Source organism: Equus quagga, chromosome 8, assembly GCF_021613505.1.
Source record: "Equus quagga isolate Etosha38 chromosome 8, UCLA_HA_Equagga_1.0, whole genome shotgun sequence".
Classification (NCBI taxonomy): domain Eukaryota; kingdom Metazoa; phylum Chordata; class Mammalia; order Perissodactyla; family Equidae; genus Equus; species Equus quagga.
In genome coordinates, this window is record NC_060274.1 from 116809274 (window position 1) to 116831726 (window position 22453).

Sequence of the window (22453 nt, forward strand, 5' to 3'; positions counted from 1 at the left end):
ACTGTGGGCAACATTTTCAGTTGCATTTTTAAAATTATTTTCTGATTAAAATCACATGTTCAGGGGCCAGCCCGGTGGCGTAGTGATTAAGTTTGCACACTCTGCTTCAGCAGCCCAGGGTTCACAGGTGTAGATCCCGGGCACAGACCTGGCACCGCTTGTCAAGCCACATTGTGGTGGCATCCCACATAAAATAGAGGAAGACTGGCACAGATGTTAGCTCAGCGACAATCTTCATCATAAAAAAAAAAATCACATGTTCACTATAGAAATTATACGCTCATTGGAGAAATTTTTAAAAACACGAAAAAACATATCAAGAACAAAATAAAAATCACTCGCAGTGCAACCAACCAAAGAAAATCATTGTAAACATTTTGGTGTATTTCCTTCCATTATTTTTTTCATGAGCTTTATATTAATATTTGGATTATATGGCATACATTCTTTTGTAGCCTCTCTCTCCTTGAACGTTTTTCTATATCTCCCACTAATTAAAAAAATACTGGCTGCATAATATTCCAAAATATATAAGGATTCACTATAATTTATTTACCGATCTCCCAAGTGCTGGGCATTTAGGTTGTTTCAATACTTCCACTTTTACAAATTATGTTTGACAAAGAGTCCTGCGTTGTGGACATAAATCCTTGTCCACACCTTCATGTTTGGCCACCCAAAGGCAGAAGAGGAGCTGGGCACGGTCTCTAAGTAATCCATCTGATGGCACCGTCAGCCTGGGGTGGCTTGGTTAATTTTCACAAATTCAATATTCCTACCTCAGGGAGCTTTCCTATCTAATTTAGCACCTCATTATGTAGTCTTATGGTGCTCCACAACTGTTTTATGTGCATAAATTAACCTCCGCCCAGACCTTGAGCTCTATGAAGACACGGCTGCTGAATAAGTCAAAGCTTTTACAATTCATTTGTATTGTTTGCTTTATCCTTATTTGTTTCATATTACTCTCAATTTTTTATCAGTTTTGAGATTTCTCTATATTCTACTGTATCTGCTAAAGGAACTATTTTGGAAACTTAACAACCACCTTTCCCGGAGGGGAAACAGAACAATGCTTACAAGGGGAAACTCGGTAAAGGAGTTGAGCGACAATGATGCCAGATCCAGGCAAAGTGCCATGCTCCCCACCCAGGGTCAGTTCTGCACCTTTCTCTCTAATGCCTCTAAACCACCAGCCTCTCTGCCCCTGCCCTCAGGGCTTCACCCTGGTTTCCTGTCTCTGAAATGCCATAGCTCTAAATATCCCACTTTCCTAGCTCTACAAGTCAGCAGTTGGTAAAGAAAAGAATCCAAAATAACATAATGCACCTTGAGATGGGAATAAACCACAGCCCCACCTCCAACTCTCTGAGGACGTGCACTTTAAAATGGGTCACTTTCCAATTCAAACAAATCTGTCATGTGTAACCTTTCTGCCGGTTGACAAGGGGAAGAAGATTTTGGGTAATATGAGACAATCGAGGCTGGGCGAGATGGGAAGGATGCAACGCTAGAATAGAGGGCAGAAAATTTGCCTCTTTCTGATCTCTTACGGTCGCTTTCAGCTGAATGATTAATCTCTGTGATGGTATCAATAATACCATTCCATTAAAACTGACTACATTTTTGGTATTAAAGACTACATTTTGAAAAATAAGGCCACCCAATGGTAGGGCAACCCAGTGACATGATTCTTTTGCTGTGCTGCCACAAGGTCTATTGTAGCACCGACCACTCACTAAGGACTTGGTAAATATTTGTCCAGACTCTAGTTGAACTGAAATGCTGCCACATTCAATTGCTACCTAATAGAGCAATCAGTCAAAATCATCATTTTCTCCCGGCATTTCCCACTTGCGTGAGAATACAGCACATTTTTAGACGGCTCTCTCTCTCCATCCCTCCTCCTTTGACCTTCTTAGAATACCTGCACCACGCTGTTCCCGGCAGTGACGGTGGCCCTTCTCCACATCCGCCTTCTGGTAGAAACCTCACTGAGCAGCTGGGCCAGTTTGCGCTCCATCTCAGCTTGAAACACTTCATTCTGGAGCTGCTTCTCAAAGACGCCCAGGAGGACTACATTGAAGATGAAACACACAGGCCCCAGAACAAGTTAGTGGTGGAGGAAAAAAGGGGGTGTGCATAAGAGAAATTAACATAGGATTACCATAAAATGCCAGTCCCTAGAGAGGAGAGTGGACATGAACAGGGTGGAGGAGAGTCCAGCAGGTGTAGCTCATGGGTCTTATATACGATTCCAAGCTCCAAGTGTAATGCAGACCGGTGGCTAGAAGCCCAGGAGTGCAGGAGCTGTGGAGCTAAGAGCTCCCACACAAGACCAAACGCCTTGTCTGCACTTATTTCAAAACTTCTGGGAATGGTTTGAGTTCATATCTTATCTTGACTCAAGACCTGGACTCATAAACTGACTGGATATAAGGGTGCCTATCTTCAGACATCTGCTATAAACAAGATTATCTAAACAGACGATCGGATTGTCAGAGTGGTAAAGGAGAAAAAAGCATGCACTTTTCAGCCAAAACTGTTCAAATCCCCTCTGAAACAGGACCAGGGGCAAATAACTGCTACAAAAAATTATCTGGAAATGGGGCCACTGTGCCTGCAAAGAGGTGGGGCCTTTATGTGGGATGTTGTATGTTAAGTAAGGGGAACTTGCAGGGTATGGCACCATGTAAATGGTGACTATCACCCCTTTATGTGTCTCCTCCCCACAACCAGTTACTCACCGTGCCGCTTACGCGCTGGGCACCTGGTGGGCATGTGACTGTCTCTCACACTTTTGTGTACCAGGTTAGAAAGCCTTTATCGGCGATGCCATAGCTGTAAATATCTGACCTAGGCCTGCAAGACTTTAAAAAGAGCTTCCTATTTGCTCACTGAGCTACCTTATTTGTCCTTATAAACCAAAAAAGAGATTCTGGCTTTCGAACCTCACTCTGTTCTGGGTCAGAAGATTGTCAATTCCTGTTAGAATTTGGCCTGGACTTGATGTATGAATTTTAAAGAAAGCCGATCCTTTTTGTCCCACAACTCAGTGGGACACATTCCCACAGCCAAATTTGAACCCCTTTCTCATTCATTCTTAGCCAAGAATTTAAGGTACATTTTGCCCTGAATTTAGGGTTCAGAAGCAGGAAAGGCAGTATCATTCTCAATACACCCACATAGACTTCTTAGGCTTACAGTTCCCAAAATGCTATGTAAGTTAAACATACCTGTTCTCACCCAAGAGGACTTCAACAACTGAGATAAGTTGAGCTGTGGGTACTGGAAGGCTATAAAAGGGAAAGGATTAGGGAAGGAGAAAAATCTGTAAAATCTCGTTTGCAACAATCAGAAAGTAAGCGTTCTAGGGAGGGCTGAGTACGTCACAACAGTGCCTTTCCCACACTATTTAGTGCCACATATGGAAGAGCAAAATGCCAGATCGGTGTGAAGGCACGGACAGAAAGCGGTTTCTGAGCACGAGTCTCAAGGAGAAAGAGGGAGAAAAAGAAAGGACTTGCTGGAGCGACATCATGGGACACTGCTTCACGGTGATCCCCCACATGTTCCCCTTGAAATGTCACTGTTCCAGAGCAGTGAGTTTTCACACTCTGTTCCCCCAGAACGCTAGCATTTCCCAGCAATATCTCAGGGTAAAGTGACCCATGTCCTGCTTGTCTGGGACGGTCCCAGCAGACCGCTGTTGTCCAGCATACTTATTATTTTATGCATACCTGCACTGTACATAACTGAAAGTTACTATTTGTAAATAACAATTTTACCTGTCTACTTTTGCATTTTATAAGTTATTCTTTTTCATTTAATTAACAGTACACTAAAATAGATTAAGAATCAACAGACCATTTGGCTGTTACATTTTGAAAAAGAATTTGATTTTTTTTTGCCTGACTGCAACTCTGGAATCTACTGTTTTTTGAAGTAAACATTCCCCCCACCCCTACCCTACTCCACTGCACCGTGACTAATTGCTTCACCCAGGAAGAAAGGCTTTGTTTGCTTTCATTTATTATTCTTCTTTAAAGTGTACATGCAGTAAAATTCACTCTTTCTGGTACACAGTTTTATGGGTTTTGACAAATGCATAGGGTCCTGGAACCACCACCACAATAAAGATACAGAACAGTCCCATCGCTCCCCCGAAATTGCCTTCTGCTACCCTTCTTAGGTCTAGCCTTCCTCCCACCCTTCATGCCTGGCAACCACAGATCTGTTCTCTGTCCTCTGGTTTCACCTTTTCCAGAACTGGTGTTGTCTTTAACTCTGCCCCTTTATTCTCAAAAGAGAAGAATAAGGTGGTAAGGGCCGGTGGCTGAGGAGAGGAAGGCTTTGGAGACCCACCCTGGCTTGAGTCGAGAAGCTCCAATTTGATCTGATTTATATTCTGGGTTTCACCCAAATATTTCATTTGAACCAGAGAGGTCCACCAACGAAAACACTCGCGGCCCCTTTCCCAGTGCTTCACAGGAGAGCAGTACTCACGCTCGGCGATCTGTAGCACCGGGTATCCCAGATAGAAGCTGAACTCCACCACGCTCAAGTTCCTGAGCAGCTCGCTCACTTCCGACCCATTCAGAAACCCCTGCGAGCCTTTCACAGCAAAGACAATGTTCACTGGGCCCCGCCGAGGAGCCACCCTTGAAGAACCCACGGTGATATTCAAGATCTGAAAGAAGGAAGTTGGAATAAGCTTCTAAAATAGATTAAAACATTCAGTTAAAAGCTTGACTATGATTTCCCTCTCACAATTTCTCTCATTGATTGTTTTTAAAAGGATGTGACGGTTTCAAAGGAACTAACTGGTTTACAACCTGGTTCCCTTTTGCAATACTTTAAATTCTCCATTTACTGAAAATGCTTTTTCACTTAGTGATGAACCGAGCACCTGTATTCATAATCCCTCCCCTCCCTCCCGCCCCAAATCCCACTGAAATTACAATCAGCTGAACAAAGGAGAATAAATCCACGACAGCACTGAGAATGGAAGAAAACCAGAGATCGTGTCAAATTTCTGGAAGATGGAGAGAGGATGGGATCACACTGATAAAAACCAGAACTGAGGGAACCGAGACCCAAAACATACACGGGCACAGACAGCAGTAGAGCTGAAAGCCATTCTCCCCAGGGGCCCTGGAGAGGCTCCATGGCAGAGATGGCAGGAACTAGACCAACAGTAGGCTCCAGAACACTATCAGTATAATTAAAGACTGTGTGCCACAGAGCAGAGTTAACCACCTCCCTTTTCTTTCCTTTCTAACTGCCACACCCAGGCCAACACAGAGGTGCCAGCAGCAGCCACATCTTCACCAGAATAGCCCAAAGAACTGCTCCCTAAAGAAAATAAGCTCCCTGTCAGAGAGGGCTAAGAGACCTACTGTGGGTTTGCCCCTAAGCAGGCAGGTGGGTAGAGACCAAGATAACTCCAGTGCATGAAGAGAGAAAGAAGGAAAGAAAAAGCAGCATTGCCATGAAAATTCCACTAAAGTGCTCCATCTCCAGGGAACAACTTCCTTATCTTACACTGGGGGCAGGAGGTCCAAGTCTGCCTGTCTCTGACCACACACAGCCCCAAGAGAGAAGCCCACCAGCCATATTCTCTGCCCAGTACTCAGTGTTCCAATGACTTCTCCTATCAGGAGGCAGGTCTGATATAAACACAGACTCCACAGCTGAAGGGGAAGCTCAACAAGCTGCGCAAACTAACCACCTGCTTCTTCATTCTAACGACAACCAACCAACCGCCTCCAGATATTTACAGAAAACTGACAGCACGAAAGCAAAGGACCAAGATCAACACAGAACAATGGTTGCAGAGAAAACAGAGATAACAGGAAATGGAATACAACTTTTTAAAACTTCTAAATAATGTCTTCGGAGACTTTCAAAGTGATTCTGCATCCTTAGTCAAGATAATCCTGCATCGTTACAGAAAGATTGCGATGAAAAAGGAGCAAAGAACAATGAAAACAAATGATGGCTAAAAGAAAATTCAATAGAGGGTCTGAATAACATAATGGACACAGCTGAAGACAATTAATGGCTTGGAGGACAAAGTTTACAAAATCTGTAAAAATAGGGAATTAAAAAAAAAGAGATGGAAAATATAAGAAAAAAATAAGAAACCCAGAAGGTGACTCCAGGAGTACCAAAATCTATTTAACATGAATTCCAGAAAGAAAGAACAAAGAATAGGAAGGAAAAAATATCAAAGAAAAACAAAAACATCAGCAGTTTGCACACAATACACACAAAGCCTGTTCTTTGATCAGTAGCTATAGTCTCTGTCTTTAGAGTGAAGCACAGCATTTCATGGGATTCCATAATACGAAACACTAGGGTATTTAGGCATTCCCCACATTGGGTATTTAGGTTGATACAGTTCCTTTCTAGAACATTCCTGAATTTCCTGCATGTGGTCATCTCTCTTCAGCTCACCACATCTGAGCTCCCGGGTTACCCTGCCCTCCCCCCACCACCTTCAAATACGCTCACCCTACTCATGCTCTGTGGACTTGATGCCATGGAAAGAGATCACCCTGACCCAGGTGAACTGAATTTCTTCCACTGGAGGGAATTAGTAACAGTTAAGTGTGTCTTAAATGAAACTAGCTCCTCTTTAAAGGATAAAGCATCTTGCTCTGCATTCAGTGCTATTCTCACCTGCACCGTGAGGTTGTACGTCCCCTGGTGGTGTTTTCTCACTTCAGAGAGAGCTACCATCAGGCCTTTCTCAATGCGCTGGGTGAAGTTGCAGAAGCCAGTATCCACACTCTGAGGCACAAACTGAAGTACTGAAAGAAGGAGAGCAATCAGTGCCATGAACCAGGCATTTCTTTAGTATTAAGGAATGAGAGGGGAAAACAATATCTAAATCAACTAATTCATCCATAGTACAGGATTAACTACTACCATGCATTATTTATATATACATAACATGGAAATGCAGAAAGCCAACTCTGCACCAAATGAATAGATGCAACGTGACGGTGACGTCATCATTTTTAAATGGAGACATACCTAAGAAAACAATTTGAGCATCCAAAGATGCAACTAACTAAAACATTTCAAATATATATAAATCCATTGGAGATGAATTCTTACGTATTTATGGATGAAATGACCTGTTATCTGCTACTGCTTTAAAACACTCTAACTTCCTCAAAAAACGTTGTGAGGGATAGATGAAACAAAATTAGGAAAATGTTGATAATCTTTTAAGCTTAGTGATGGGCATATGTGGGCTAAATATGTTACTTTCTCTACTTTTGCATGTCTGAAAACATTTATAATAAAAAATTTAAAATAATATTAAGGAATTGCTGTTAATTTTAGGGGGTATGATAATGGTACTGTGCACAGATGTATATGCGTGTACATATGCACATATATATGTATTGTGTATATATATGCATACATGTATGTGTGTGGGTCTATGTATGTATATACAGGCGGGGTGTATGTATTTATTGAATAATCTTCATCTTTTAGAGGCATAGGCTGAAATATTTATGAATGACACGGTGCCATATCAAAATAACATGAGAGGAGGGAATGTAGATGAGCATATAGATGTAAAAAGAACTGGCCAGGAGTTGAAAATTGTTGAAGCCATACAATGTTGAAGCCATACAATGGGGGTTCATTAAACTATTCTATGTGCTTTTGCATATGCTGGAAATTTTCCATAAAGTTTTTTGAAAATTTAAATACATTTTTTTAAATCATCCCCCAATTTTTTAAAAACATAAAAAAGAAAATGTGATTCTATTTACAAATCAAAACAACTATGCTCATTTTTCTCACCTGTTTGGACTTGGAACCTGGACTCTGGCACAAGGAAGGAAGGTTTCACAGACAGGATTAAAGGAGTTTGGTCACGTACAAGTTTACTATTTATAAGTACATTTATGACTGATATTGCCGTGTAAACAAAAGGACCAGATGTTACCAGAAAAGTGAAATCAGCGAATAGTTCATAAACCTATGAAAGCAAAAAATACGAAAGACAATCATTATCAAATTTGAGAGTACCAAAATTCAAACTTAAAAACAGCTGTATTGTGTAGAAAAATAATAAAGTAAGGTAAAAAAATAAATAGGTAGTTTTGAATGAAGGGGTACTGTTACACAGATAATTCAAATTTTACTTTAGTTATTCCTTTTACACATCTGCCAACCTTCTCGAAAACAGCAGCAGATTACAAGAGCAAGGACAGGAAAGAAGGACAGCCAATAACATGAACTGAATAACGAGTTACGGAGAATTCAAAGTGTTTATCGTATCTAACCCACATACAAAGGGGCACTTCTCTGCTGAGCAGTGCTGTCCAAAAGAAATTTGTGAGCCACATAAGCAATTTTAACATTTCTAATAGCCATATTAAAAAGCATAAAAAGAAGCTAACCCAATATATATGAAATATCATTTCAATGGGTAGTCAATGCAAAAAATTATTAGCGAGATATTTTACATTCCTTTTCTCACTAAGTCTGAAATCCGGTGTGTATTTGGCACTTACAGCACACCTCAGTTTGGAAGAGCCCCATTTCACGTGCTCCATAGCCACATGTGGCTCGTGGCCCCGTTTGGGGTGGTGCAGGTCTAGAGTGTGGCTGTCTGAGCTCAGCGGGGAGGGGAGGCACTAGCTCGGGGTCCACTACAAAACGTCCGGAAATCTATCCCTATCCCACTGAATGTGGAGAAACACGCAGACGGACTCACTCCAAAGTCTAATTTAACTCTAATCCAACTCCTTTCACGTAAATCAAGGGAAGCAAAATCATTAGGTCTTCACCCCAAACTCTAGGCTAAGAGCCCCTTTGTTCCAACTCTGCTAACACATCCCTCTCATTGACTAAACCTGGCCTCGTGTGGGGTCGGGAAGGGCTTCCCTGAAGAAGTGATGTTTGAGTGGAGATCCAAAGATGAGCAAGGGTTCACTAAGAGAAGGGAGGGAAGGAGAATGCTCCACTACCATTAGAAACTGCCTTCAACCCAGGCTCCCGAGTCAGACCCCCCCGCCCGGGGACCCACCTTGAGCTCCACGGCACGATTGAAGTGAATCCTCAACACCTCTTTGATGGATGTGATGATGTACTCCTGCACGGCTCTTCTGGCCAGCACTACGAGGCAAAGCCAACCAGCAAACGCAGTTTAGTGTCACGAGTAATGCAGACATCACACTTCTGGACCCCGGAGCAGAGCCTGTGCTGGGCCCAAGCATGTCAGCAGCTCCCAAAATCATTTTTTAAAATAAGAACCAGAGTTGGAAAGAACAGAGGAAGAGGAGTGCATCTTGAAGGTACCAGGTGCTAAGAGAACCCTCGACTCTCTTTGCCGCGGTGGTTGAGACCAGGAATCAGTGGCTGTGGCCCAGCCAGGGGACAGAGAGCATGGAGTTCTCATTTTCATCTGGGCAAAGACCAGGTTTTCCCTTGGCTATGCCCCTAATGGTAAAATACAAGGTTTTAAAAACTCTCAGCAGTAATATTTTAAAAGGCCTTCAGACGTTACTCAAGAAAACTAGATGACGTCTTCCTCTGTAAAATGAGGTTTCCTACCCCAACTTTTCACCATAGCAAGTGAAGGGTTTTCACCACCAATAAGGGGAAAAAAAAGATTTTCACAATTCCTACGTATTAACCTTTTACATAGGAAATATTTTTTATAACAAAATCTAGCTATGTTTAATTTTCCTTCCACACCTAACACATTCTATTTAAAAATCTGCAATAAGTAAGGATGTTTTCAGTGTTCGGGAAGCATGTCCTGCTCCCCTTTCTTTTCCCTATTATTTTTTCTTTCCTCTTCCATTAACTTCTCACAATGCAGAATCAAAATACACTTGATATTATTATTTGGTTTTCCATTTCCTGTTCTGAATTTTTTAAACTGGAGACAGAATCACTCTGTAACTTTCATTCTTTTAAAAAACAAGTGTTTGTTACGTTTGACTGTTTTCTTTACTGATCAGTGACCTTGATATTAAAAGTAAGGAGGGACTTCTTTAGTTCACGAGACCATTAGAAGAGATCAGGGCCCCTGACCCCCTTGCTGAGTCACGCCAGCAGCCAACTCGGCGCGGGCCACACGGGCTCCAAGTGGACCAGACTGCAGTTCACATTTTAAAGGGAAAGATAAAAATGAGTGGGAAGGAAAAGAAAGGGAAAAGGGACAGGGAGGGAGGGAGGGGGAAAAGAGAGAGGCAGGGAGGGAAGGAAGGAAAGGTCTGAAGAGCTAAACTTGGGGAAAGTAGAGGAGAATGGAAAGTCAGAGACAGGAAACCCTAAAGAGGGAAGGAGGAAGCACATATCGTAAGTAGCCCCTCCGGCTAAAGGAATCGCTCAGGACAACCATCCAACAGTCACTCTAAATAGGCCCGTGGCCCCTAACGTTACCTCCACCTTCTCTAGTTAATTGGGGTGAGAGCTAAAACCGCTGCAAGCTCAAATCCAAATAAAGATTCTAAACGAGGTGATATTCGCTCTGGGCCAAAAATATCAATGAGAGCAAAACAGCCTCATCTCCACTGAAAAAGGCAATATAACAGTATGAATACTTACGCACAAACCTATTTACTAAAACCATCAAAGTATACATTCACAATGCGTGAATTTTACCCCAAAAAGTTATTAGAAATACATGGATCCCTAAAAAACGGCACCAAATTCATTAAATGTATGTCTTATATGAAAGTTGATCATTGCTTTATATATATGCTGATATTCTTCCAGATACTTCTAAAATGGTTTCTAATTATTTGCAGAAAAATTCTAAAAGACGCATTACAATTATAAGTGTCATAAGTATCATGGGATTCCAGAGATAAAGAAACTTTCAGTAGTTCTTTAATAAGCTTCTGGTAACTGATCACTTTGTAGCTATTATGTAATAATTTTGTGGGAAGGAAGAAAAGTATCGTGTCTATGAGAAACTCTTTTCTCTCTCCTCTGCACTACTTTAATCCTGCAGACGAAGGTTCACCACTTTGTCCCAACCTCATTTCCTAGCATAACTACCTCTCCTCCCATGACACAGTCTAATCCAGCCAAGCTGAACATCCTTGGGCCATCGAACTTCTCCACCTGTGTTCATACCCTCCACCTGGAGAACACTTCCCTCTGTCTCCAGATAACAGCCTTCTACTCATCTTTAACGTGCACCTCCAATTCACGTCCTTCCAGACCCATCCCCGATCATCCCAAATAGTCACTCTTACAGAACTCTGCATCAACCATTCTCATCACAGCTACCAGGAAGACATGGCAGCACCTGCCCTTCTGGACTCTAAGCTCCTTGAGGGATGGGACCATGTCATTCATCTGGATGTCCCTTAAAGCTTCTAAAAGCACCTCACACATACCCAGTGCTCAGTAATTACCTGTCACGTGAATTGACAAGTGGTTCCTTATTTGAGGGAGCGACAGAGCTAGGAGAGCAAAAGCTTCAGCTGCTCCCAACCACCTCAGAGGGTGGTAGCACCACCACGGTGAGCAGAGGATCCTTGGCCCACCTCCCTCAGCATGGAGAAAAAAGAGCAACCATGTTCTCCTCCTCCTTCCTCACTCCACCTTTCCCTGTTCCTCTTTGCTCGTCCACTTCACTCCATTCCTCTCCTACCTCTACCACCACCTTCTTCCCCCTTCTTCATTTCTATCCCCAACCTCATCAAAATCAACACACAGAGCCAGGCTGCTCATCAATATTATGTTGTATTTAAGTGTATATTAACAGGTCACGAGACTTCACGCACAACCTGTCATTTCTCCTGAAGAACAAGTTGGAGAGCCTGATCAAGCAGGCCACAGTCAGGGGACTTGCACAGACGTGACATCAAATGTACTCCAGTTTCATGTGACTAAAGCAGCCGGGAAGCTGCCGCTTGTTCAGTAGTCACTCAGGCTGCAGACAGGGGAGAAGGGTAAAGCTTGTGACTGAATTCAGAGGATATTTAGTCACTCCATGTTTCTTTCCTCAGGATCCAAGTGACCTTTATGGGAATATATAAGAGCAAAGTGCCCCCTCCTTTCAAGGAAAAGTTAGAATAATAAATTCGGAAGAAATTGCAATGGTTGCCCTTACACACTTGCCCAGTTAACTGGTGGAACTAAACACGAAGGTGTTAGTTTTAACCATTGTCATCTACGCATCCACTGGGTTATGAGCTCCCAAGACAAAGATCCTGCGAAAAGCTTCTAAGGCTTGTTGAAAACTTATTTGTTCTTATTGCTACTACTAACATGTAATACTTTATGGGTGCTTCTCATGTGCCAGACATTGGGTTAATATTTTATACATATTAATGCATTCGTCTTTACCATAACCCAATGAAGTAGGTGCCACTATCATTCTTATTTAATAGTTGAGGAAACTGAGGCATAGAGAGGCTAAGTAACTGTCCAGAGAACTCACAGGTGATAGGCAAAGGAGGGAAGATTACTAACCCAGGAGTTCCCCGGGGGCAAAGCCTGCACTCTCTACCATGCTGCTGCGCATCAAATAAGCATTTCATACAAGCACCTTAGAAGGATCACCCCAACCAAGTGACTTGAAGTAGGGCCTTACCAGTTGTGATCAAATAGGCATCAGGAACTGTAATATCACATACATATGGCAGCTTGGTGGTGACCAGCGCTGGAGTATCAACTGGTGCTTGAGGAGTGGGGGTGATCACCGGATGAAGGGATGGCAGGGGGAGCGTCGTGCTGCTTCCGTGGGGATTCTGACTTGCAGTTTTGCTGTTCAGGGTGGTGCCAATGGTATTATCAGGGGCAGCACTGGTATTAGATGTGCTCAGTTCAGTGGAGGTGTTCATCGGTAGGTCTGTGGGTGTGAATGACGGGCCCACAAAGATCGGCTCTGTAGGCAGAGGTGAGGGGGTCAGCTCAGAAACCAATGAGGACGCTGATGACGAGTACACGGCAGTGACCAGTACTGTAGTGGTAGGAATGACTTTGGAGAAAGAGGAAAAGACAGACGCGTGATCATTTGTAGCACTGATATCATCACTGGAAGGTATCAGAGTTGAAAAGAGAGAAGACTCTGTTAAAATGGGTGTAGTACGAAAAGCAGTCAAAAGTGAGGTTGAGTGAGTTCCAGCAGTCCAAATGTCAAGGGTGGGCTCAGAACTGGAGGGCCCCAGTGTGGTGACTGCGGATTCATGGGAGATGAGTGAAAACTCAAAATAGGAGGTAGTTTCAGTGAGGGCTGAGGTAAAATGACTTTCAGAATCTGCCAGTGAAACTGTTGATGCTTCAGAGAACTTGAGAGAATCAGAGGGGAAGCTGGACCGTAGTGATGTTTCAGAGTAACTAGGCAGAACAGTGAGTGTATTTAAAAGCAAGTCTGAACTTGGCAGGAGCTGAGAAAATCCAAGGTTTGTGGAATTAGGAACAGAAAGCTGAGGTGACTGCAAGTGGATAGAGTCAGACAAGATAAGTGTCTCAACCAAGGTAGAAAAAGTCTGAGAAAAGAAGACTGACAAATCACTTGACATCAGAGATGGAGAAGAAAGTACTTCTGAAGATAGGGGGACCAAGCTGCTGAATTCCAGCGGTGGAGTTGAGAAAAAGCTAGAGGCAAAATCCAAAATACTTCCAGTTTCATGTTGGAAAAAACTGGCTGGTTCTCGGTCAGGGAAAAGTGAAGACTCTACTGAAGGAGCCAAAGTGTACGATGCAAAAAGACTAGGGTCTCTGAGAGCGAGCGATGGTGTGTTTTTGTTTGCTGTGACGGGGAAAGATGAGTCAAGGAGAACACTGGTGGTGACCGAGGAAAACACAGCTGTTACACTGGATGGCATTACTTGTGTTTCAGCGACAGAGGGCAAGCCCAAAGTAGCAGTATCAAGTGACACTGGTACAGAGAGGTGGCCGTGGGAAGGATACACTGGTGTGGTCATAACAATACTCATATCCACCTCGGCTGAAATACCAGTGCTCCTTTCTGAGATTTCCACAGATCGAGAAGAAAGTGGAACTATCGGTCTTGAGGGAAAAAGTGTATTAAATTCTTGAGGCTCTCCTTCAAATTCAGAGAAGTCCACTACTACGCTGCTCAGTGGAGAGATGCTGCTCACTTCCAATACTGTCACAGACAGGGTCTCAGCACCGTCCCCAGATCCCACGTCTTTCTCCATGAGGCTCGTTGGCAGAATGTGCTGAGGTGACGCCAGAGTGCAGGACATGCACCATGTGTACGGTCTGAGTGAAGACATGGGGCTCCCAACGTGAGTCTTGGCCACATGACTTGGGACCACCGAATTGCCAGGCGATTGTGATGTTTCGATGGAGTTGCCGGGAAGAAAGGGGTTATATGAAACATCAGCAGGTTGAGTAGAAAAGGATACAAATGCAAGAGGAGTTGAAAACAAATCTGAATTTGTGCTGCTGCTGCTGCTGCTGCTGCTGCTGCTGAAAGCAAGGGCTGTCTGTGATACAGCTGCAGCAGAGTACGTTCTTGGAGAGGTGGCTTCTTTCAGACTTTGAAGCAAAGCAGTGGTCACATCAGGGTATCTGTCTGCACCTGTGGCCAGAACATCCTCTGGAGACGGTGAGACCTCCTCCAAGCGGGGAAATGGCTGTTGAGTAATGCCATCGCCTAACAGCTGAGGCACTGAAGATGGCGTGCTAAAAGGGAGGGTTTCCACATCCTCTGTTCCTGAAGCCACGATCTCTGGCAAAGTCCTGTTTGGTAAGTGCCCATAAGTGTCAGTAGGATAAAGCACCAAATTCCTCCCAGGAGTTGGAATTATGCCCTCAGCAGTGGAAAAAGCTGACAGAAAAGCATCGAAATGACTGGGGGCCTCAGCACTCGTTGTTGGTTGCTGCACTGTGTTCTGCCAGGCTGACGTCACTTCTTCATCTTGTAAAGAAATCGCGGGTAATGATGGAGTCAGCACAGAGTCTAAGGTTTCCTCGGGCAGCCCCAGTGGGCCGACTGTGACATCCTGTATTGAAGAAACCGCATGGGAAGTGGTCCAGTGAGTTTCTGGCAAAAAGTTATCCATTTCATCATCATTTATGACCACCTCGTTGCTCGTCACTGACACGTAATTTGCCACAAAGATGCTGTGATCTGCTGTATTTTGGGTCAGTTTTCCTTGGTTAAAAAAGGTTGTATCAAAAGGAGCGGTAGATGGAGATGATATGATGTGGAGAGAAGGGCTTTGCTGGGACCCTGGAGCAGTTTCTGTTAAGGCCACATGTGCAGTGCTGTGCACGGTGCTCTTCTTCAGCGTGAGCTCCACGGAGGATAGAGAAAGGTTGTGCTGTTCCAGAGAGAGCTCATCTACAAAAGAAAATAAAAGCTGGGTCACTTGCAAGGCAATGAAAGTCATACTGCTAACATTTTGTTTCAGATACAAAAATTTACTCATTCAACAAATACCCACTCTTTGTGAATATCCACAATTCATAGTTAGAAGTTAAGCAGCTAATTGGAAGCCAGAATTACTGTCAGGGTAATAGCTGCAAATATTCATAAATTTGAGTACCACCTTATTTAAGCTTGTGTATGCGAACACATTGACATTTTTTCTCTTACTTCCTAACACCTCCACGGAATACTGGAAAAGGAAGCAGCCTTAGGAGGTTCTAGTCCATTCTCTCTCATTTATCACACGAGAAACAGGTTCAGAGAAGGTACTTAAGTCAATTACATGATCACCCAGACAGAGGTGGAGCGAAATGTGAATATAAGCCTTCCTTGACTCCTAAGCCCAGTTCTTTCTCTTCCATAAGAGTTGGCCCTTAAGAGAAATAAACATGACGACTCTGACAGCATGACTCATTACCAGGGAGGACAATTCAACAGTTTCCTAAGTTATAGGGCCTTCCACATTTAGGCCACAGACTATCTCCAGGCTCAGCTCTCATCACTCCCTGCTCCACTCTCACACCTTCCCCGCTATGCTCTGGCCAGATGAGCTACCTGCAGTTCCCCAAACCCAGATTCTCTCTGGCTTGGCAACTTTGCACATTCTTATCCCTGTGTGCGGGAAGCCCTTCCATGGTTCCACCTGGATAACTCCTACTGGTCCTGCAGATGCATAGACACTACCTCCCTCCTCAATACTCTAAAGCTGGGTTAGGGCCTCTCCCCAGGGTTCTACCTGTGTCATATTCCTTATCATGCCCCACTGAAATTAACTGCTCATTCCACTGTGAGCTTCTTGAGGACAGGGACTACTGATCTATGTCCCAGTGCCCAACACAGTGAATGACACATAGTAAGAGTTCAATAAACATCTGTTAAATGAATGAACGAATGGTGTGTAAGGACAAGGTTCTGCTCTGCGTCAAAAGCATCCTATCATCCTCTCAAACTTTCATATTCTTTATCCTTGTATAGCTGTTATTATCATTTAAGTGGTTTAGATGTCTCCACCTGTAATTCATATATGCTGCATAGAGAGGCAGGATATGTGATGGCCCAGACCCCCGAGGAAAACCCAAGCACAGGGTACCATGCACTGCAGCACAGGCTGGGGACTGAGCAACTCTCATGACCCATAACACCACCCTCCTCTCACTTATCCAGTTTGTCAGAACACAAGTGTCTGCAATAGTGTGGGGATAATCTTGAATTCACTCTTTTTATTTTTTTAAAGTAAGCAATTTCTATTCTATTCCTGGCAATATGGCAGACTAGAGATCTTGAAGCCTTCCCACTTCCTAACACTGAATTATCCTTAAAAAATGTTCAAACATCCTTTTCCATGACTGAATGAGCCTGCAAGACAATAGGGGACATGTGCTGAGCACATGAGCAAAGCAGGAGCTGGACTAGGGAGGTCATCAAACACTGAAGTCACAGAGTGGCTAGAGGGACAGTGGACCAGATAGGTTAATCTGATCTAATTAACCTAATTAAAGCTAATCTTAGGCCACAGGGGAATGAGGGACAAGTGTTGGGTTTGGACAGGATAAAAACCAGAATGAGGACCATCTCTAAAAGCTGGAGACCTTGGAAGTGCCATACTCTCAGGGAAAGAATTAGGAAAAAAAACTATCCATCCCTCAGAGGACTGCAAGAAAAAGTATCTGTCTCAACTTTGACTTAGTGCAGATATTTTACAAAAAGTCTCCCCAAGTTTGCAACCTATAAGACTTGCATGGTCCTAAAAACTATACACTAAGAATTGTAATTTAAAGTGGACGAGGTCTCCAACAGGCACGTGAAAAGATGTTCAACATCACTAATTATTAGGGAAATGCAAATCAAAACTACAATGAGATATCCCCTCACACTCGTCAGAATGGCTATAATTAACAAGACAAGAAATAACAAGTGTTGAAGAGGATGTGGGGAAAAAGGAATGCTCATATACTGCTGGTGGGAGTACAACCTGGTGCAGCCAGTATAGAAAACAGTATGGAGATTCCTCAAAAAATTAAGCATAGAACTACCATATGATCCAGCTATTCCACTGCAGGGTATTTATCCAAAGAACATGAAAACACAAATGCATGAAGATATATGCACCCCTATGTTCATTGCAGCCTTATTCACAATAGCCAAGACTTGGAAGTAACCTAGATGCCCATCAATGGACAAATGGATAAAGAAGATGTGGTGTATATACACAATGGAACACTACTCAGCCATTAAAAAAAAAAAGATGAAATCTTGCCATTTGCAACAACATGGATGGAGCTTGAGGCTATTATGCTAAGAGAAATACCTCAGAGGGAAAAAGTCAAATACCGTATGATCTCACTCATAAAAAGAAGATAAAAACAAACAAGCACATAGAGACAGAGATTAGATTGGTAGTTACCAGAGGGGAAGTGGGGAGGGAGGAGGAAGAAAGGGGCGACTGGGCAGACATGTGTGGTGATGGATGGTAATTAGTCTTTGGGTGGTGAACATGAAGTAATCTACACAGAAACCAAAATATAATGATGTAAACCTGAAAAAAATAAAAATAATAAAGTGGACCAGGTTTCCAGTGTCTATCAGAGGCTAACATAAACCACCTCCAGAAGAACACACTCTCAAACCAGGCATCAAAGTACTCCTGTAGCTAGAGTTCAAACAAACATGGGTGCAAAATTAAAAATTACAAAACATGTAAGGAAATAAGGTACTATTTTTAAAATCAAGAGAAATTCCCCCCAAAAAAGTCAAAAGAAATCCACACAAATGGTATCAGATCTGTAAAGACTCCAGATATTATGGGATATATTTTTTAAAGTATGTTTAATTAATTTAAAATAATAAAGAGGGACTGAAAACATGATCAAAGAACAAGGGGCTATAAAAAAAAAAAGCCAGAAAGATTTAAGAAGAACCAAAAGAACATTTAGAAATGAAAATACATAATAATTAAAATTTTAATACTCAATATACAATATATAACAAACAGCAATTTAGACATAGCTGAAGAGGGATTTAGTGAACTGGAGGATAGATCTGAAAACTACTCAGAATGGAGCAGAGTGAAACAAAAGGATGAAAAATATGAAAAAGAGAAGTTAAGAGACATGGAAGATAGAATGAGACAGTCCTACGTACATGTGATCAAAGTTTTTAAAAGAAGTAATAGAAGGAATTGGGTAGAGACAATGCTCAAAGACGTGATGCTAAGAATTGTCAAAATTAATAAGAGACGAAATTCAGAAAGACCAAGAAATCCCAAGCAGGATGAATTTTTTAAAAACCCATATCTATGCATGATGATACCATAGAACACCAAAGACAAAGAGAAACTGTAAATGCAGTCAGAGAAAGGAATGGCAATTACACTATCAGATAACTACTTCACAGAACTAGGAGCCAAGCAACAATGAAACAAAATCTTCAAAGTGCTGAGAGAAAATATCTGACATCTTAGATTTGAATAGCCAGAAATACTCTCTATTTGTTAAAATAAGGGCATTTTCAGATAAACAAAAAGCAGTTATACTGACAGAAGACCTTCTTGTTTAGAGAGAAGCCTCTCTAAACAAGGATTACTTCTAGAGGAAAGGTAATTATCCCAGAAAGAAGATCTGAGAAGAAGGAACTGAGAATAAATAAGTGATAAAGACATGGTTAAATCTAAACAAACACTTATGGTATAAATGAACAATAATACTACTACATAATTTGTGAGGTTATAAACAACATAACACAGAATTAAAATAGCTTATGACAATTGCACAGAAGCTGCGAGAGGGGCATCCAGGGGTACTTGTAACTCACCAGTAGAGATGGAAATCAAGAGGTAAGACAAAACTCTGTGAATAGACTTTGTATGCATACACTAAAATTTGTAAACGACATTTAGCTACATATTTATACAAATCAAATATTTCTAGCTGGTTCGTTAGCATCTGAAAGTCACAAACTTACATCAGATACAAGCTGTTTAATTTAAAGGGTCACATTCCTTTCTATGTAATATGACTTTTAAAAAGGAATAAGCGACCAAAGAAGGAAACCATTTCTTAGAGATTATTATTATATTATTAGGCATGTGTTGCCTTCTATACAAGCTGGCTGTAGGATTTCTTGTCTATATGCTTTTACTATTTACCTGTCCCATGCCAAGTGTGGATAAAAGTAAACATGATACTTATTACAACCTGGGTAAAGGAGCAGCTGTTCTTTTCTACAGTGAAGGTTAAAGAGTTACAAATTTAAGAAGTAATGAAATCAACTTTCTGTGTAACTTTGTAGCACACAGACCTGAAAGTTTTCCTAAGGATAAATCATCTTGTGTGTCTGTTTTAAAACTCTGCTATATTTTATTTTGAAATAAATATAAGATCTGAGAGAACGATATATTTTAAAATGAATCAGAAACATATTTGTAAGTGCACTGGAAGACGGCAAGAGATAAAATAGCAAAGAAAAGCAACAATCAGTGGCTAATTTATGAGCCCAAGTATCTGAAGCAAATTAGAATTCAGTCAACTCTGCCTACAGAGGGCAGCGGGCAGGGAAGGGCAAAGTGGTCAAAAGGACGAAACATTCTCCTGACTAGGGAAACAGAGGAACAAAAGCTTCCTATTAAGAACTGTGAAGTGTGCCAAGCTGGGATGCATCCCCCCACTCCCCGCTTTCAGCCAAGCCCCGAGAGAGAGAAACCAGCTGTGAAGACACAGCAGCTGAAATGCCACGGGGAATTACTTCTGGAGTTAATTCAGGAAGAGGTTAGAAAACCCAGGTGAGTCTCACTCCCAGCAGAAAAGTCTGTGCGGACTCTAATTTCAAGCCCTGGAGATCAATTTTCAAGCTCTAACGCGTTAGTCCATAGAAGAGTGAAAGGTTCTCCCTGTGATGACAGAGGGAAAGGAACAGGGTTGGGTGACACAGTGCTCCTCAGACTTCTGCATGTACGCGAACGAAATAACGGTGAAAACGCAGGCTGTCCAGCAGGGCTGGGGTGAGCGCTGAGCTTCTGCATCACTCCCAGGTGGGGCCAGGTCTGCAACCATACTCTGAGTAGCAAGTGTTGAGGCACTTCTCCCATGTGACAGCACAACACATACTTACTGGGTGCCTACCTTGTACCGGGTCCTGGGCTAAGTTCTTGCCATGCTGATGGAACAGAGCAGGAACTGCCCTCCTGCCATGCTGATTCACGGTGATTAAAAATTCACAAGGCAAACTCATAGAACATACACCATCAAGAGTGAACGCTAAGGTAAACTCTGGACTTTGGGTGACAACACTGTGTCATGTAGGTTTGTCCATTGTAACAAATGTACTGCTCTGATGGAGGATGTTGATAATGGAGGAGGCTATGCCTGTGTAGGGGAGGGGGTATATGGGAAATCTCTGTACTTTCCCTCAGTTTTGCTGTGAATCTAAAACTGCTCTTAAAATAAAGTCTTTTTTAAAAAAACATTATAGAGGCCACCTCGAGGCTGAGTGGTTAAGTTTGTGCACTCCACTTCAGTGGCCCAGGGTTTCGCCGGTTCAAATCCTTGGTGTGAATCCTGGGTGCAAACATGGCACCGCTCATCAGGCCATGCTGAGGCGGTGTCCCACATGGCACAACCAAAGGCACTCACAACTAGAATATACAACTAAGTACTGGGGAGCTTTGGAGAGAAGAAGGAAAAAGAAAAGAAGATTGGCAACAGAGGTTAGCTCAGGTGCCAATCTTAAAAAAAAAAACTCACATAGAGCTTTTTAAAAACTTTTAAAAAATTCATGAGGGAGACGCCTGTCTCTAGGAAGTTGTTGGTCTTACTCAGACATGCAAGATAATTTGGTGTTTTATCTTTTTTTTCCAAGTCATACTTTTCTATCTGGAAATCTTCCCTAAATATAGTAGTCGATCATGGAATGATAGACCTTTCAACCTGAATGGATTCTTTAAGACCACGTCCAATCCCCTCACTTTGCAAATGAGGCTCAAAGAGTTTAAGCAGACTTGCTCAAAATAGCACCCAGGGCAGGGCCAGCCTGGAAAGGTAGGTTTCTGAGTTCTCAGTGGTTGAATGCTCTTTACACCATACCACATTTAGCCAAATCAGCCCATTTAATTAAAATTGCTAGCAAAGAAATTATGTTGAAAAACATATTATAATGGAGCTGAAGCACATGCTAAATTCTGTTAATAAAACACATGCAGGGGCAGGCCCAGTGGCACAGCGGTTAAGCGTGTACATTCCACTTTGGCAGCCTGCAGTTTGTCAGTTGGCATCCTGGGTGTGGACATGGCACCGCTTGGCAAGCCATGCTACGGTAGGCGTCCCACATATAAAGTGGAGGAAGATGGGCACGGATGTCAGCTCAGGGCCAGCCTTCCTCAGCAAAAAGAGGAGGATTGGCAGCAGATGTTAGCTCAGGGATAATCTTCCTCAAAAAACTCATGCAAAGGCACACTTTTAGAGCTGTGAGGCCCACCATCTACCTGGGGGCAGCTCACAGCTTCAGTCATGGGCATTGGGAAAACAAAACATCCTCTGAGGGCTGGCCTGGGAAACCCAAGCAATAGCAGCATCAAAAATCTCTAAACAGCTTTAATCCAAACAGAACCATGATTTTTGCTTCTTTGCTAAATTGTGGTGTTTTCAAAGCACGATGAGTCATCTCAGCTCTCTGTGGATATTGAGTTTACTGCAAAACAAGAGCCCCCTAGAATTTCTAAGAGTTTAAAAACAAAAGTAGATAATTAAACCACTATCCAATTTGGCAAATCTTTAGCAATTTTTATTCTTCTTCTAGTTCTCAGGCTTTTAGTGCCATTATTAAATGGAGGTTTTCAATGCCATTATGAAAGCCATCCTCCCCCTTTTCCTCACCTTTCATTTTTCTCCCTGATTTAGAAAATAGAGTCTTTCTTCCCTTTCTTTATTCAACCCCAACTGGATACTATCCAGAGGAATTTCTAAGACTGCGAAGTCACCACTTGAACTAGAGCTGACCCAACCAACTGCATCTTCTACCAGGTTACTCTCTCCTCCACCTGGTAATGATTTTATTGTCAAA

The 22453-nt window shown here is 42.5% G+C and overlaps 1 protein-coding gene across 1 annotated transcript in view; it reads right to left on the reverse strand.

Annotated features, from left to right (window-relative positions):
* Positions 1 to 22453, reverse strand: part of KIAA1549 (KIAA1549 ortholog) — a 126717-nt gene that overhangs the window by 59419 nt on the left and 44845 nt on the right. The window contains exons 4-10 of the mRNA XM_046668951.1: positions 12590 to 15313; positions 9059 to 9147; positions 7828 to 8005; positions 6685 to 6815; positions 4507 to 4690; positions 3237 to 3296; positions 1928 to 2076 (exon numbers count right to left, since the gene is read on the reverse strand). Coding sequence (XP_046524907.1) covers positions 1928 to 2076; positions 3237 to 3296; positions 4507 to 4690; positions 6685 to 6815; positions 7828 to 8005; positions 9059 to 9147; positions 12590 to 15313 — 3515 coding nt within the window. The remainder of the gene's footprint in view (positions 1 to 1927; positions 2077 to 3236; positions 3297 to 4506; positions 4691 to 6684; positions 6816 to 7827; positions 8006 to 9058; positions 9148 to 12589; positions 15314 to 22453) is intronic.